Source organism: Hyperolius riggenbachi, chromosome 10 (assembly GCF_040937935.1).
Source record: "Hyperolius riggenbachi isolate aHypRig1 chromosome 10, aHypRig1.pri, whole genome shotgun sequence".
In the NCBI taxonomy this organism is placed as follows: Eukaryota; Metazoa; Chordata; class Amphibia; order Anura; family Hyperoliidae; genus Hyperolius; species Hyperolius riggenbachi.
Window position 1 is genome coordinate 249,537,261 of NC_090655.1, and position 14,163 is coordinate 249,551,423.

General features: G+C 48.2%; 5 protein-coding genes across 5 annotated transcripts; 2 read left to right on the forward strand and 3 right to left on the reverse strand.

Annotated features, from left to right (window-relative positions):
* Positions 1-448: 448 nt before the first annotated feature.
* On the forward strand, positions 449-829 carry LOC137535234 (histone H2B). Its single transcript, XM_068257050.1, has one exon. It carries the CDS (start codon positions 449-451, stop codon positions 827-829), a length of 381 nt encoding a protein of 126 aa, XP_068113151.1.
* Positions 830-4,606: 3,777 nt separating this feature from the next.
* LOC137537083 (histone H3) lies at positions 4,607-5,045 on the reverse strand. Its single transcript, XM_068259225.1, has one exon. It carries the CDS (start codon positions 5,043-5,045, stop codon positions 4,635-4,637), a length of 411 nt encoding a protein of 136 aa, XP_068115326.1. The 3' UTR covers positions 4,607-4,634.
* A 1,595-nt stretch (positions 5,046-6,640) lies between these two features.
* LOC137535239 (histone H2B-like) lies at positions 6,641-7,027 on the reverse strand. Its single transcript, XM_068257054.1, has one exon. It carries the CDS (start codon positions 7,019-7,021, stop codon positions 6,641-6,643), a length of 381 nt encoding a protein of 126 aa, XP_068113155.1. The 5' UTR covers positions 7,022-7,027.
* Positions 7,028-7,425: 398 nt separating this feature from the next.
* LOC137537084 (histone H2A type 2-B) lies at positions 7,426-7,837 on the forward strand. The gene has a single exon (XM_068259226.1). The coding sequence runs from the start codon at positions 7,445-7,447 to the stop codon at positions 7,835-7,837; it is 393 nt and encodes a 130-aa protein (XP_068115327.1). The 5' UTR covers positions 7,426-7,444.
* A 2,097-nt stretch (positions 7,838-9,934) lies between these two features.
* LOC137537085 (histone H4-like) lies at positions 9,935-10,252 on the reverse strand (the record flags this gene model as incomplete). The annotated part of the gene is made up of 1 exon (XM_068259227.1): positions 9,935-10,252. A coding segment is annotated over one exon (318 nt), but the record flags the coding sequence as incomplete, so codon positions are not given.
* Between the last annotated feature and the right edge of the window lie 3,911 nt (positions 10,253-14,163).

Here is a 14,163-nt window from a genome sequence, read left to right on the forward strand (position 1 = left end):
AATTCCCTCGGGAATGAAACGGTAGCGGAATTTCGGTAGTGGCGGTATGCGGAATTACCACGGAATCGGAAATGGCTATTCCGACCATGCCTGGTGATCACTGTGCAGCACTACGGAACAGCCAGCCTATAATGGGCAGCACATTACAGCCAGTATGTGTGTTCTACACATATCTGGCAGTGGCACCGATGTCCCCTCTCTCTCATCTACCTTTGGCTGCAAGGCTGGCTCCCCTCCAACTCAGCGATCCATCCCTGCTCTGCTTCCAGGACCCCGCTGCCCGCTGAGAGGGGGCGTGTCGCTCCTTGCCCCGCCCCTTTTCGGATCCGAATCACTCATTTTGATGATTCGGATGATTCGACTCACAATATAGATTCGGATCAAAGATCTGAATCGTTCATGATCCGGACAACACTACACTGTATAGAGTTACTAAGAATCAGCAGCTATGCCTGAACCAGCCAAGTCCGCCCCAGCGCCCAAGAAGGGATCTAAGAAAGCGGTGAGTAAGGTGCAGAAGAAGGACGGCAAGAAGCGCAGGAAGACCAGGAAGGAGAGCTACGCCATCTACGTGTACAAGGTGCTGAAGCAGGTGCACCCCGACACCGGCATCTCCTCTAAGGCCATGAGCATCATGAACTCCTTCGTCAATGACATCTTCGAGCGCATCGCCGGGGAAGCTTCCCGCCTGGCTCATTACAACAAGCGCTCCACCATCACCTCCCGGGAGATCCAGACCGCCGTCCGCCTGCTGCTGCCGGGAGAGCTGGCCAAGCACGCCGTGTCCGAGGGCACCAAGGCCGTCACCAAGTACACCAGCGCCAAGTAATCTCTTCTTACCCGACTACACAGGAAACCCAAAGGCTCTTTTCAGAGCCACCCACTCATTCACTGCAGAGCTGTTTTGCACAATCGCCTATTTATTGTGTGGGAACAGCACAGTTATGAGTATTGATGCCCTTCCCCATAGATCTACTGCTTAAAGAGGATCTGTATTGTTAAAATCGCTCCAAAGTAAACATACCTGTGCGTTAGGGGACATCTCCTATTACCCTCTGTCACAATTTCGCCGCTCCTCGCCGCATTAAAGTGGTTAAAAACAGTTTTAAAAAGTTTGTTTGTAAACAAACAAAATGGCCACCAAAACAGGAAGTAGGTTGATGTACAGTATGTCCACACATAGAAAAATACATCCATACACAAGCAGGTTGTATACACCCTTCCTTTTGAATCTCAAGAGATCATTTGTCTGTTTCTTTCCCCCATGCACTGAAGTTTCAGGCGGCTCTTTTCTTCCTGCAAACAGCTTTGCTCTTGTTTGTAATTCCTCAGTATGTGAAAGCCCAGCCAGCTCAGATGACGATTTATCCAGCTTGTAAAAGATAAGAGAGAAGAGAGAAGCTGCTCTAATGTAAATAACACACAGGCAGTGTGCAGAGAGGGGCCTGGAATTGTGAGTTCATAGCAGAACCACAACACTGAAGAACTTGGCAGCCTTCCAGACACACTCCGACAAGTCTGACAGGGGAAAGATACATTGATTTATTACAGAGACAGTGATAGTATAAAGTGCTGCAGTTAGCCAGAACACATTAGAATAGCTTTTGGAACTTGTAGGATGATAAAAAACAGGATGCAATTTTTGTTACGGAGACTCTTTAAGGAGGGGACGGACTTTCTCCCCGATCTGCCCTAACTGTGCTTCTAATTAATATATAAGCAGTTATTTCACGTAATCCGAGTTGGAGCAGGGAATCTTTGATAAATGGATCAATTTCCTCCTGCAGCATTTAGTAGTAACTATTTCAGTAGTTTTATTAGAAGCTGGAATCCCGGATATCTCTGGGTAGTTGGAGAAGCTGCAGAGAATACAATACAGAATACACACCCTTTCCTGTACGTCTGCAGCATAGATATAGATCGCCCCATCTGATGCTTCTGCCGCACTGAGAAGCTGATAGTCGGTGTAGACATTACTGATGCGCTGCGGCTACACGGGTGGCAGCCAGTGATAGAACTTCCTGTGCACTAATCTATAGAACAAACTGACGGGTCTGTGCAGCTGGTGGGGGGTGCTCAGAATTGGCCCATCCGCACAGCATTAGATCACGTCTATAAACAGGACAGGATAATGTAATACAGAGGATATATGCTGGTGGTTAAAGTTACAAATACCGTAAATGAATCACTAAAGCTCAGCCAGCGACACTTGGAAATGACCGATTACTAGTGTTGTCCGGATCATGAACGATTCGGATCTTTTGATCCGAATCTATTTTGTGAGTCGAATCATCCGAATCATCAAAATGAGTGATTCGGATCGCAAAAGGGGCGGGGCCAGGAGCGACACGCCCCCTCTCAGCGGGCAGCGGGGTCCTGGAAGCAGAGCTGAGATGGATCGCTCTGTTGGATGGGAGCCAGCCTTGCAGGGAGACAGGTAGATGAGAGAGAGGGGACATGGGTGCCACTGCCAGATATGTGTAGAGCACACATACTGGCTATAACGTGCTGCTCATTACAGGCTGTCTGTTCCGCAGTTGTGCACAGTGAACACATTGGAAGCTTTTGGCTCAGCTCAGCACAGCTCAGTAACTTAGCAGGCACTGTGATTGCAGCGCAATATGATCCTCCTAAACAGCTGCACTTTACTTTGGGGAATGCTTTCTTTCACTGTTTGCATGCAAAGTACACAGATGAGCATATAAGTGAAATATATGTAAAGCATACGATTGCAGCATGTGGGTATTGTGTGCAAGCAAACATTTCTGCTCTCTGCTCGTCCCTCCTCCCTTCTCTGTCCACTCCCTGCCCTCTGTCCATCTTCTCCCCTTCTCTGCGTGTCCACCCCCCTCCCCTTCTCCTGTCCTGCTAGTCATTTAACCCCCGAAATGCTTCCATAGTCAAATGATCCGAGATTCGGATCAAAGATCCGGATCTTTTCAATGATCCGATTCGAATCATCCGGATCATTGAAAAGATCCGAACTTCCCATCTCTAAGATGCATACTTTTATAGTTGGCAACACTGATTTCCCTGTAAATGCACAGACATAATGGATTTGATTCACTAAAGCAAATGGTGCGGGCAACCTCTTATTACTCGCGCTATTACATCAGCGCACCTTAATGTTGTCCGTGCACGCTTCTCGTGCTAGTAGCAGCATAGCGTGTGTAAGTAAGCAACAGGCGCTGTTTATAACAGCTACGCAGTAGTGATGTATCGCAAACGCGATATTTTACTGCCGCGTCTGCTGTTTCTTCACTAGCATAGCCTCTACTATATTAAATATTGCGGTAGCGATATGTCACTACCACGTGGCTAATTAAAGGGGTTCTTTCGTGAAAAAAGTAGGCAGTTAAAAATGTGACAGATGACAGGTTTTGAGCCAGTCCATCTTTTTAAGGGGGATTCTCAGGGCTTTCTTTGTTTTCAACAGCATTTCCTGAACAACAGTTTAACTGCCAAAATAGCAAGATACCAGCCGGCCTCCCAAATCACTTGCACACTATTATGTCAGTTAGATTTTGCAACTGTTGTTCAGGAAATGCTGTTGAAAACAAAGAAAGCCATGAGAATCCCCCTTAAAAAGATGGACTGGCCCAAAACCTGTCATCTGTCACATTTAACTGCCTACTTTTTTCGCGAAAGAACCCCTTTAAGGCATCGTCTGCTGCTAGGTAACGAACACTACGCTGCCGCTAGCGTGCAGGGAGCACTCATTAAAGATAATCTGTGCTGTCCGATTTGTACAATAAAAAAACATACCAATTGAGTCACTGTGATCTCCTGGATCACTCCCTGTCACCATCTTGGCTTTTAATCGCCAGTTTTAGGCAGTGTTTGCAAACAAAAAACATGGCCGCTAACCAGGAAGTGATGTTTGTGAATATATATATATATATATATATATATATATATATATATATATATATACATACATACACACACATGCACACTCACCTAAAGGATTATTAGGAACACCATATTAATACGGTGTTTGACCCCTTTTCGCCTTCAGAGCTGCCTTAACCCTCCTGGCGGTCTATTAAAAACCGCCAGGGGGCAACGCAGCAGGTTTTTTAATTTATTTATTTAAATCATGTAGCGAGCCCAGGGCTAGCTACATGATAGCCGCTGTGCAGATCCGGATCTTTTCAATGATCTGATTCGAATCATCCGGATCATTGAAAAGATCCGAACTTCCCATCTCTACCGATTACAGCGCATATTCTATTCAAAATACCTCTGATTCGACTCACAAAATAGATTCGGATCAAAGATCCGAACCGTTCATGATCCAGACAACACTAATGCCCATGCATCCACCCCGACCATTGTCACCCTGTCTGTGTCTCCTGCCCCTGGCACCATTGCAGGTGTGTGGGTTGTAGAGATTCCAGGGTATTAAAAACTATACCTATCTCTGGGGATTCCTCCAGCCTGATGGCTCCCTTGCTATCCTCCACAATCTCAAGACTTCTCCGGAACTCAGCTACCCACCTCCCGCCTGAAGTACGCTCAAAACCAGCAGTTCATATCATACAAACGTGTAGAGAAAGCTCTGTATAGAGAATGTGGTGGCTCTTAAAAGAGCCTTTGTGTCAATGTCAGAACCCTGGAATGTCTCCTGTCGCTTATGCCCTCTCGCCGCGGATCCTGCGGGCCAGCTGGATGTCTTTGGGCATGATGGTGACCCTCTTGGCGTGGATGGCGCACAGGTTGGTGTCCTCGAAGAGCCCCACCAGATAAGCCTCGCTGGCCTCCTGCAGAGCCATGACGGCCGAGCTCTGGAAGCGCAGGTCGGTCTTGAAGTCCTGGGCGATCTCCCGCACCAGGCGCTGGAAGGGCAGCTTGCGGATCAGCAGCTCGGTGGATTTCTGGTAGCGGCGGATCTCTCGGAGAGCCACTGTACCGGGCCGGTAGCGGTGAGGCTTTTTCACTCCTCCGGTGGCCGGGGCGCTCTTCCGGGCGGCTTTGGTGGCCAGCTGCTTGCGGGGAGCTTTCCCTCCGGTGGACTTGCGGGCAGTCTGCTTAGTCCTGGCCATCGCTCAGGCAATAGTTTCTATTCACTCGCGGAAATAGAATGAGGAGAGCGCCCGGGAAGCACCTTCTTATACAGCCCGCGGCTCTCTGTCATTGGCTGCCTCACACCACGCCCTCTACATGGTGACGCGATACACTGCGGAGAGCCAATTGTTTTCCAATCACTTGACCAATCCATATCTGCCTGTACTGTGTATCGTGCTGCGCGGGATCCAATCACCGGGCGGCTCCTCCTATAACCCCTCCCAGAGCAGCCAATCACTGACCAGGAAACAATATTCCCGATACTTATTTATAAGCGCCGTGACTTGTGATTGGCCGGGGTGATCGGGAGCTTTTATGTGATTGGCTACTGGAGAGAACATTCGTTATATTTCAAATATCCCGCCACAATATTGCTTTGTTCCCTTAGCCGCCATTCTACGATTATTGTTGAAATTTGTTTGATCTTTAAAAGCCCCTCCATTTATATCTAATATTATATCTAATAGCGTAGAGTAAAAGTGGAAAGGAATAAAAGAAAGGTGAGTCGCTTGTCTCTGCAGATCTGTATATTCCGGGTATGTTTATTATTCTGTATCGGGTTGTAGTAACTAGTGGCGGCAGATCGGTCGGGCTGAGGATTCCCGTCACTGGAAACCGGGCCGAGATATGAGTAATAAGGAGGCTCCTCGCTCACACACAGACCGATATAACCGGGACTAACACTCTAGAACCCTGGGGGGAGATTGGGAATGAGGATTGGTTTTGCTGCAGTGACCGGATTTCCCAGCAGATCCGATATCGGGACGGTTTGGCGTTCGTTCAATTCACCGAAATACCTTTCATTCGTTTATGTTCTTGTAATTAATATCAAAGTCCTCCTAAGAGGTATTTTAAATAGAATATGCGCTGTAATCGGTCATTTCCAAGTGTCGCTGGCTGAGCTTTAAGTGATTCATTTACGGTATTTGTAACTTTAACCACCAGCATATATCCTCTGTATTACATTATCCTGTTCGGTTTATAGACGTGATCTAATGCTGTGCGGATGGGCCAATTCTGAGCAACCCCCACCAGCTGCACAGACCCGTCAGTTTGTTCTATAGATTAGTGCACAGGAAGTTCTATCACTGGCTGCCCCCCGTGTAGCCGCAGCGCATCAGTAATGTTTACACCGACTATCAGCTTCTCAGTGCGGCAGAAGCATCAGATGGGGCGATCTATATCTATGCCTGCAGACGTACAGGAAAGGGTGTGTATTCTGTATTGTATTCTCTGCAGCTTCTCCAACTACCCAGAGGTATCCGGGATTCCAGCTTCTAATAAAACTACTGAAATAGTTACTACTAAATGCTGCAGGAGGAAATTGATCCATTTATCAGAATCCCTGCTCCAACTCGGATTACGTGAAATGACTGCTTATATATTAATTAGAAGCACACAGCTAGGGCAGATCGGGGAGAAAATCCCTGTCCCCCTCCTTAAGCAGTAGATCTATGGGGAAGGGCATTAATACTCATAACTGTAGGCGATTGTACAAAACAGCTCCATAGTGAATGAGTGGGTGGCTCTGAAAAGAGCCTTTGGGTTTCCTGTGTAGTCGGGTGAGAAGAGATTACTTGGCGCTGGTGTACTTGGTGACGGCCTTGGTGCCCTCGGACACGGCGTGCTTGGCCAGCTCTCCCGGCAGCAGCAGGCGGACGGCGGTCTGGATCTCCCGGGAGGTGATGGTGTGGCGCTTGTTGTAATGAGCCAGGCGGGAAGCTTCCCCGGCGATGCGCTCGAAGATATCATTGACGAAGGAGTTCATGATGCTCATGGCCTTGGAGGAGATGCCGGTGTCGGGGTGCACCTGCTTCAGCACCTTGTACACGTAGATGGCGTAGCTCTCCTTCCTGGTCTTCCTGCGCTTCTTGCCGTCCTTCTTCTGCACCTTACTCACCGCTTTCTTAGATCCCTTCTTGGGCGCCGGGGCGGACTTGGCTGGTTCAGGCATAGCTGCTGATTCTTAGTAACTCTGCAGAGTGCGGAGACACAATGCGGAGCAGCGCCGCCTCCCCTCCTTATATAGGCGGCCTATGCTAATCAGGCTGCAGGAGAGCCGGCTCACACTATTGGATAGCGGCACTAATCAGGCGGCGTGCCTGATTACCGCCCCTTACATCTGATTGGCTGGAGAAGAAACTTGCATCGTTGAAGAGCGCAGCAAACAAACTCAGATGCAATTGGCTGCTAAAGTACAGAGCCCCGCCCCGGCATTTGCTGATTAGTGGACAGCCAGACTCTCCTGCTATTGGCTGAGTTGAATAGCAGCCAATCGGGTGGCAGCGCGGGGCGGGCAGCAGAGTATATAGGGCAGGAGGAGGGGCGGGTTGGGTTATTCTCGTGTTGGAGAGTTATCTGTATTCCTGAAGTCATCATGTCCGGAAGAGGCAAACAAGGCGGCAAGGCTCGTGCCAAGGCCAAGACTCGCTCCTCCCGGGCCGGCCTGCAGTTCCCAGTCGGCCGTGTTCACCGTCTGCTGAGGAAGGGCAACTATGCGGAGCGGGTGGGGGCCGGAGCTCCGGTCTATCTGGCCGCAGTGCTGGAGTATCTGACCGCTGAGATCCTGGAGCTGGCTGGTAACGCCGCCCGGGACAACAAGAAGACCCGCATCATCCCCCGCCACCTGCAGCTGGCCGTGCGCAACGACGAGGAGCTCAACAAGCTGCTGGGTGGGGTGACCATCGCCCAGGGGGGCGTCCTGCCCAACATCCAGGCCGTGCTGCTGCCCAAGAAGACCGAGAGCCACAAGGCCGCCAAGAGCAAGTAATTCCCTGCAGCTAAAGAGATCGCACAGAACACCACAAAGGCTCTTTTCAGAGCCACCCACACTGTCTGCTAAAGGGCCTGATGCGCATTATTACTGTTTCCTCCGCATGCAGAGACGTTTCACTTTGTTATAAGTATCCCTCGAATAAGCGGGTAACAATTAGAGATGGGAAGTTCGGATCTTTTCAATGATCCGGATGATTCGAATCGGATCATTGAAGAGATCCGGATCTTTGATTCGAATCTCGGATCATTTTACTACCGGAAGCATTCGGGGTGAAATGAACAGCAGGACAGATCTGTGGACAGGAGAAGGGGAGGGAGTGGACACACAGAGAAGGGGAGAAGATGGACAGAGGGCAGGGAGTGGACAGAGAAGGGAGGAGGGACGAGCAGAGAGCAGAAATGTTTGCACGTAATACCCACATTTATGCTTTGCATATATTTCACCTATATGTTCATCTGTACACTTTGAAAGAAAAGGTCGCACAGTGAAGGAAAGCATTCCCAGAAGATAAGTGCAGCTGTTTAGTGCCGAGTGCAGGAGGATTATATTGCCCGGCAATCACAGTGTCTACAAAGTTACTGAGCTGTGCTGAGCCAAAAGCTTCCAATGTGGTCACTGTGCAGCACTACGGAACAGCCAGCCTATAATGGGCAGCACGTTATAGCCAGTATGTGTGCTCTACACATATCTGGCAGTGGCACCCATGTCCCCTCTCTCTCATCTACCTGTCTCCCTGCAAGGCTGCCTCCCATCCAACAGAGCGATCCCTGCTTCCAGGACCCCGCTGCCCGCTGAGAGGGGGCGTGTCGCTCCTGGCCCCGCCCCTTTTGCGATCCGAATCGTTCATTTTGATGATTCGGATGATCGACTCATAAAATAGATTCGGATCAAAGATCCGAATCGTTCATGATCCGGACAACACTAGTAACAATGTAACCTACAAATCAATGGTAATATTTCCTAGACAGAAAACACGCTCTACAACGGCCGCATGCGTTATAAGCGGATCAGAGATCCTCCGGTCAGGCAGTTACACGCGTTCCTGTTACAGGTGGAATGTAATGCGGCTGTGCAGTAACTTCCTCCCAATCCACCCGCGTATAAGCGGAGCAGCCTGCAGGAAGCACGTGTATAGGGAAGCGCTATCCGCAGCCAATAGAGAACATCAGCTTCATATATGGAAGTGTAAACGTTCCTCTGTCTTATCGGGCTTGTTTTAATTGGGATATAATTGTGTAGCACAAACCATATAGCATATTTCTCTATGCACTAAATGTCTGATTCGCTACCTGGAGAGTGATATTCTGGCAGTGCTGATGGGGGGAGAAGCTTCTGTAGCTGATTGGTGGAGGCAGAGCAGTTGCTGTTTTCAAATTTGCCGCCGGATTTACCCAGAAGAGCCGGAATGGATGTGCAGCTCTGTGTTGCGGCATCACGTGATGCTGTACCGGCAGCTGCCCCGTAATATTCAGCATTTCCCCGTCTGTGGTGCTCCCGGCAATGCCAGCTTACCTAAGATACACGGGAGGTTTGTGTTTATAGATTGGAATAGCCGGTCCAGCATTTGCGAAATGTTCTTACTCTTTTTTTTTTTACGTTGTATTGTACTGTAATATTCAGATATTGAAGCAATGGATTGTGTTGCCTTTGGGACGTCTACATTTTGGAGGGAACGAACACAAAGGCACGGAGTGTTGTTCTCTCATTCCCCTCATGGTGGCAGTGGTGCGCCGCCGGGAACATACAGGAAATCATTCTGCAACAGAAATGATACTTTGTATTTGCGTGTACGGGGAAGGAAATGTTATGTAGATAGTTACAGAAACATACTGGGATTAATAATCGATACGCCGGTTTTATAAGGGGAGGAGACTATCGTCTCATGTATCGCACCAGCGGTATCAGCTGCGCAGGCAGCTCTCCAGGGACAAAGTGGGCGGCTAATAGATGGGTGGGCTGAGCAGTGATCCGAGTGAGGAGAATAGGAGCCAACTGCTCAGAACAGTACACGGAAGTTACATGACAGCACTTTTATGGATAAAGTGGGTGGCCCTGAAAAGGACCTTTTGTACAATAATAATGAGAACTGGATTAGCCCCCGAAGCCGTAGAGGGTGCGCCCCTGGCGCTTGAGGGCGTACACCACATCCATGGCGGTGACCGTCTTCCTCTTGGCGTGCTCGGTGTAGGTGACGGCGTCCCGGATGACGTTCTCCAGGAAAACCTTCAGCACTCCGCGGGTCTCCTCATAGATGAGGCCGGAGATGCGCTTGACACCCCCTCTGCGGGCCAGGCGGCGGATGGCGGGCTTAGTGATGCCCTGGATGTTATCCCGGAGCACCTTCCTGTGCCGCTTAGCGCCTCCTTTCCCGAGTCCCTTCCCGCCCTTTCCTCGGCCAGACATAATGATTTATAGAGTTTCTTCTCCGCTGTAGAGATGAACTGATCTGTGCTGCCGCCTCTCCTCCTCTTATACAGCCTGGGCGGACCTGAGGGGAGACTGCAGTAGAAGGAGTGGTCGGATTCTACTGTTGATTTTTGGGGTGTGGCCAGACATGTTACGTCAGCCCTGTTAGTGACGGTGAATCTCCGACTAATCTATGTACACGTTTCCGTCACATCGGTAGCTACAGAATCAGCAATAATATCACTGGCCTAGACCCAGTATTTGTCTTCAGCTCACTTTTTACACTCAATTTTGGAATTATAAGCCTGGAACTCACCGATTTTTATAGAACACCCAGATCGTTAAATGACACGTTCCAGTCTACAGAATATCGGCGGGCAATGCATCTACTCTGGCTCAGCCAATCACAGCAGCCAGTAAAACGCCAAGAAAGTGTAATCCAGTTTGCGAGCAAAATATGTTTCTATCCACAGATAGAGTATTGGAGTGATGCTTAATGTCACTAATGCACCCCACACTTCCCACTGTTCCCAGGTCACTAAGGAAGTAAGTTCATAAGGATTTACATTAAAGGGAACCTGAAGCGAATACAATTATTTAAAATAAACACACGAGGTAGCTGGCTGCAAATTAATATTACATATAAAACATCTCTCACCCATTTACTAAACCAGCTTTGGTTTAGTATTGGTTTAATATTCCGATTATCAGTATATGTCAGCTAATGAGTCCTGTCTTCCAGCAAGGACAGGGGAAGGATGCATATAAAATATGTGACTGAACTCGCAGCATGTGGAAATGGCTTCACTTATAAACGGGACCTGCACCAAAGAAGTGATACAGGGGGGCGTCCTGTCTTAGGTGCAGAGTGTGGGAAATGTCTCTGGCAGAGATTAATCTTCATTTACACCAGAAAGGATACCTTATTATACACAAAAAGAGCTCATACAAGGAACTCTGCAAATCAATCATATAGTTTTTTTTTTTAAAGCAATTCTTTCTATAAAATACCACCAGTCTGGTGTATAGGAAGGTGAGCTTTCTGCCAATAGCATTTCCCACACTCTGAACATTTAAAGGAGACTCTCATCTGCGTTGCCCCGCTGGTGTGTACGGACTTCTCCTTTCTGAATATAACCTTTCCCACAAACTGAACATGAAAATGGGTGCTCACTGCTCACCTGTGAGACATCTTATATGTGTTAGAATTTATGTTTAATAAAGGGAACATTTCCCACACTCTGAGCGTGCAGAAGGCTGCTCACCTGAGTCTCTGATATTTTAGGAAGTGTGCTCTCCACCTAAATCTCATCCCTCACGCTAGTAGACTTTCTTTGTGTAGATTTGAAATAAACGTTCTTTGTGACAATCTGAGACAGATGTTTGTACAAATCTTTCTTGCTCAGCTTCGAGACTGCAGCCACTAGGGGCGCTCACCACATTCCGCGGAATTCTATTTTCCACGATTCCGGTCGGAAATTGGTGATTCCGTTCCGTCGCATCGGAACGGAATTGCTATAGTGCTAAACGTTACCGGTAATTCCGGAATTGCTATTCGGAATTCCATCGGAATGCTAATTTTTTTAAGCCAATCAGAAGGAAGACCCTAGACTGAAGCTTATAAGTGATTTCTGCATGAAAATCGGACTTTCTGCACCAATTAGAGTCTTAGATTGTTAGTTTGAGTGATAGATTGTAGTGTAGTGTGCTAGTAGTTGCTGCAGAGCCAGCCAGGCCGCAGGCTTATGCTACGTACACACATGCGACAACGATCGTTCGTTGTCAACGACGAATGATCTTTTAATTGACGAAAGAACGACCGGAGTAAAGTTAGTTGTAAAAAGTGTGTAACGATCACATCGTTAGAACGAACGTTACACCACCTAAAAGCACTTAATGCGCCTACGCATAAAATTGTAAAGTTCCTTGGAGAAAAAGAGAAATGCGCATGTCCAGCCTGGTACGAACTATCGTTTCCAACGATGTACCACTTTTGCTAACGATCGTCGGTGGTAAAAATCCGCCAAGACAGAACTTTGTTTTGTAGCGATTTGCCTCGTTCGTCGTTTGCCTTAATAGTCGTTGGTTCGTTTTTTGTAACGATCGTCGTTGGTAAAGATCGGGGAACGATCGTTACAAACGACTATAGTCGCATGTGTGTACGCACCTTTAGTGTTTGACAGAGTGAGAGTGAGTTAGGTGATTGATTAGTGATTGATTAGTTGAGTGAGGGTAGTGCAAGGTTTTTTTTTGTTTTCTTTATTTTTTTTTTTTTCTTTATTTTCTTTATTTCACCCTCTTATTTTCTGATCTGTTCTGTCACTCATACCCCTTCCCTTATAAAGTTTGTGGCCCCAAAATAATGGAGCGAGAGCAGCAGCAATTTCCTGCCACTCCTAAAAGGAAATGGAGTGATGGTGGTGTTGGTGGATCACGTCAAGTCAGTGATCAGGTTGAGGGTGGCAGCAGCAGCAGGAAGCGTTCCCCCCGGTCAGCGATGTCTTCCCTGTGTTCGCAGCACGCAGGAAAATTTTGACAGAGCAGGAGGCAAAGAGAGTTGTGGATTATTTCGATCAGGAACCCTCTACCCAGTCTGAGGAACTTGAAGCTAGTTGCAACAGCACCGGCCGCCAGGTTCCTCAAGACGAGAACCCGACCGCAGCTGCTTCTCTTGATGAGGTTGTTTCCTCTCAGTACTCCGCTCCAGAAGTACAGCACACCTACATCGCTGAGAGAGATGTGGAGAACGTTTGGGAGGAGGCATTGGTGGGTTCTGTGGTGACAGAAATGGCCCCTGTGCTTTCTTCATCCAGCGTCACCAGTCAACTAGGGATGGTCGTAGTCAGCCAACTTCATATGCATTTTGTAGACTACGCGTTACAATACGCAAGTACGCATAGTGCGAAGTGTAGTGTATGCGGATTCTTATGCTCGTACGCAGAAAATTTTACGCATTAATTTCTCTTGAAATACTTATACCGGCACCTCTTCTATGCATACATTCCCCTTTCCAATGCGTAAATTTGTAAGCATACAATCGCACGTGGAAAATTAGATGAGAGTAACGCATTCGTAGTTCACTACGCAATACACATGTTAACTACGCATAGTGGGCGTAAGCTACGCGTAGCGGTACTTCGCTACGCGTACATTCGTAAGTGTAGTTTTGAAACTTCACCTATGAACTTCGATGCGTAGATGCGAACTACAATGCGTAAATTCGCAGTAGCGTAGTTTCGGCTCTTCCCTGCAGTCAACATCATCATCACCACCACCACTCAACTACAGAGGTGTTTGTTTGGTGGCCAGGTGGATGGTCCAGAAGAGTCACTTATTGAACTGGATGATATTTTGGATGATGAGGTGGCTGATCGAACGTGGTTGCCACCTGTTGGTTTAGGCACTAGCAGGCGTGAGCAGCTTGTAGAAACAGAGCAGACGGTTGGCCAGCAGCTTGCAAGGGCTTTCCCATCTGTCAGTACCCGCCACTAGTCCAATGCTGAGCATCGAAGTGCTAGAACAGGTCGCACCACTGCTGGACGTGCACGCATGTCCCCTGCATGGAATTATTTTACTGTTCTGGAAGAGCATGAATCCCGGGGCAGTCTGTTCTGTGTGCCATAAATCAGGGAGCAGAGGCAAATCGGGCACCGGGTTCGGCACTTCAGGGCTGATAAGTCATCTGCGCAACCACCACAGACGGGAGTTTGAATATGTAAAAAATTACAATCAGATGGGTGGAGGAAAAGCAGCAGCAACAGGCCCCTCCTCTTTTTTTCTACTCGTCCTGTCCCTATCCAACCTGCTCAGTCCCATTGTACTTCAAATCCCTCTGCATGCCAGGCTGGAAGAGGACTCCAGACCTCGGCAAGCACCTCATCATCCCCCTTGTTGGTTTTGTCTGAATCACCAGT

Coding starts and splice junctions, on each gene's coding strand:
- LOC137535234 (XM_068257050.1), top strand. CDS start 449: ATGCCTGAACCAGCCAAGTCCGCCCCAGCGCCCAAGAAGGGATCTAAG.
- LOC137537083 (XM_068259225.1), bottom strand. CDS start 5,045: ATGGCCAGGACTAAGCAGACTGCCCGCAAGTCCACCGGAGGGAAAGCT.
- LOC137535239 (XM_068257054.1), bottom strand. CDS start 7,021: ATGCCTGAACCAGCCAAGTCCGCCCCGGCGCCCAAGAAGGGATCTAAG.
- LOC137537084 (XM_068259226.1), top strand. CDS start 7,445: ATGTCCGGAAGAGGCAAACAAGGCGGCAAGGCTCGTGCCAAGGCCAAG.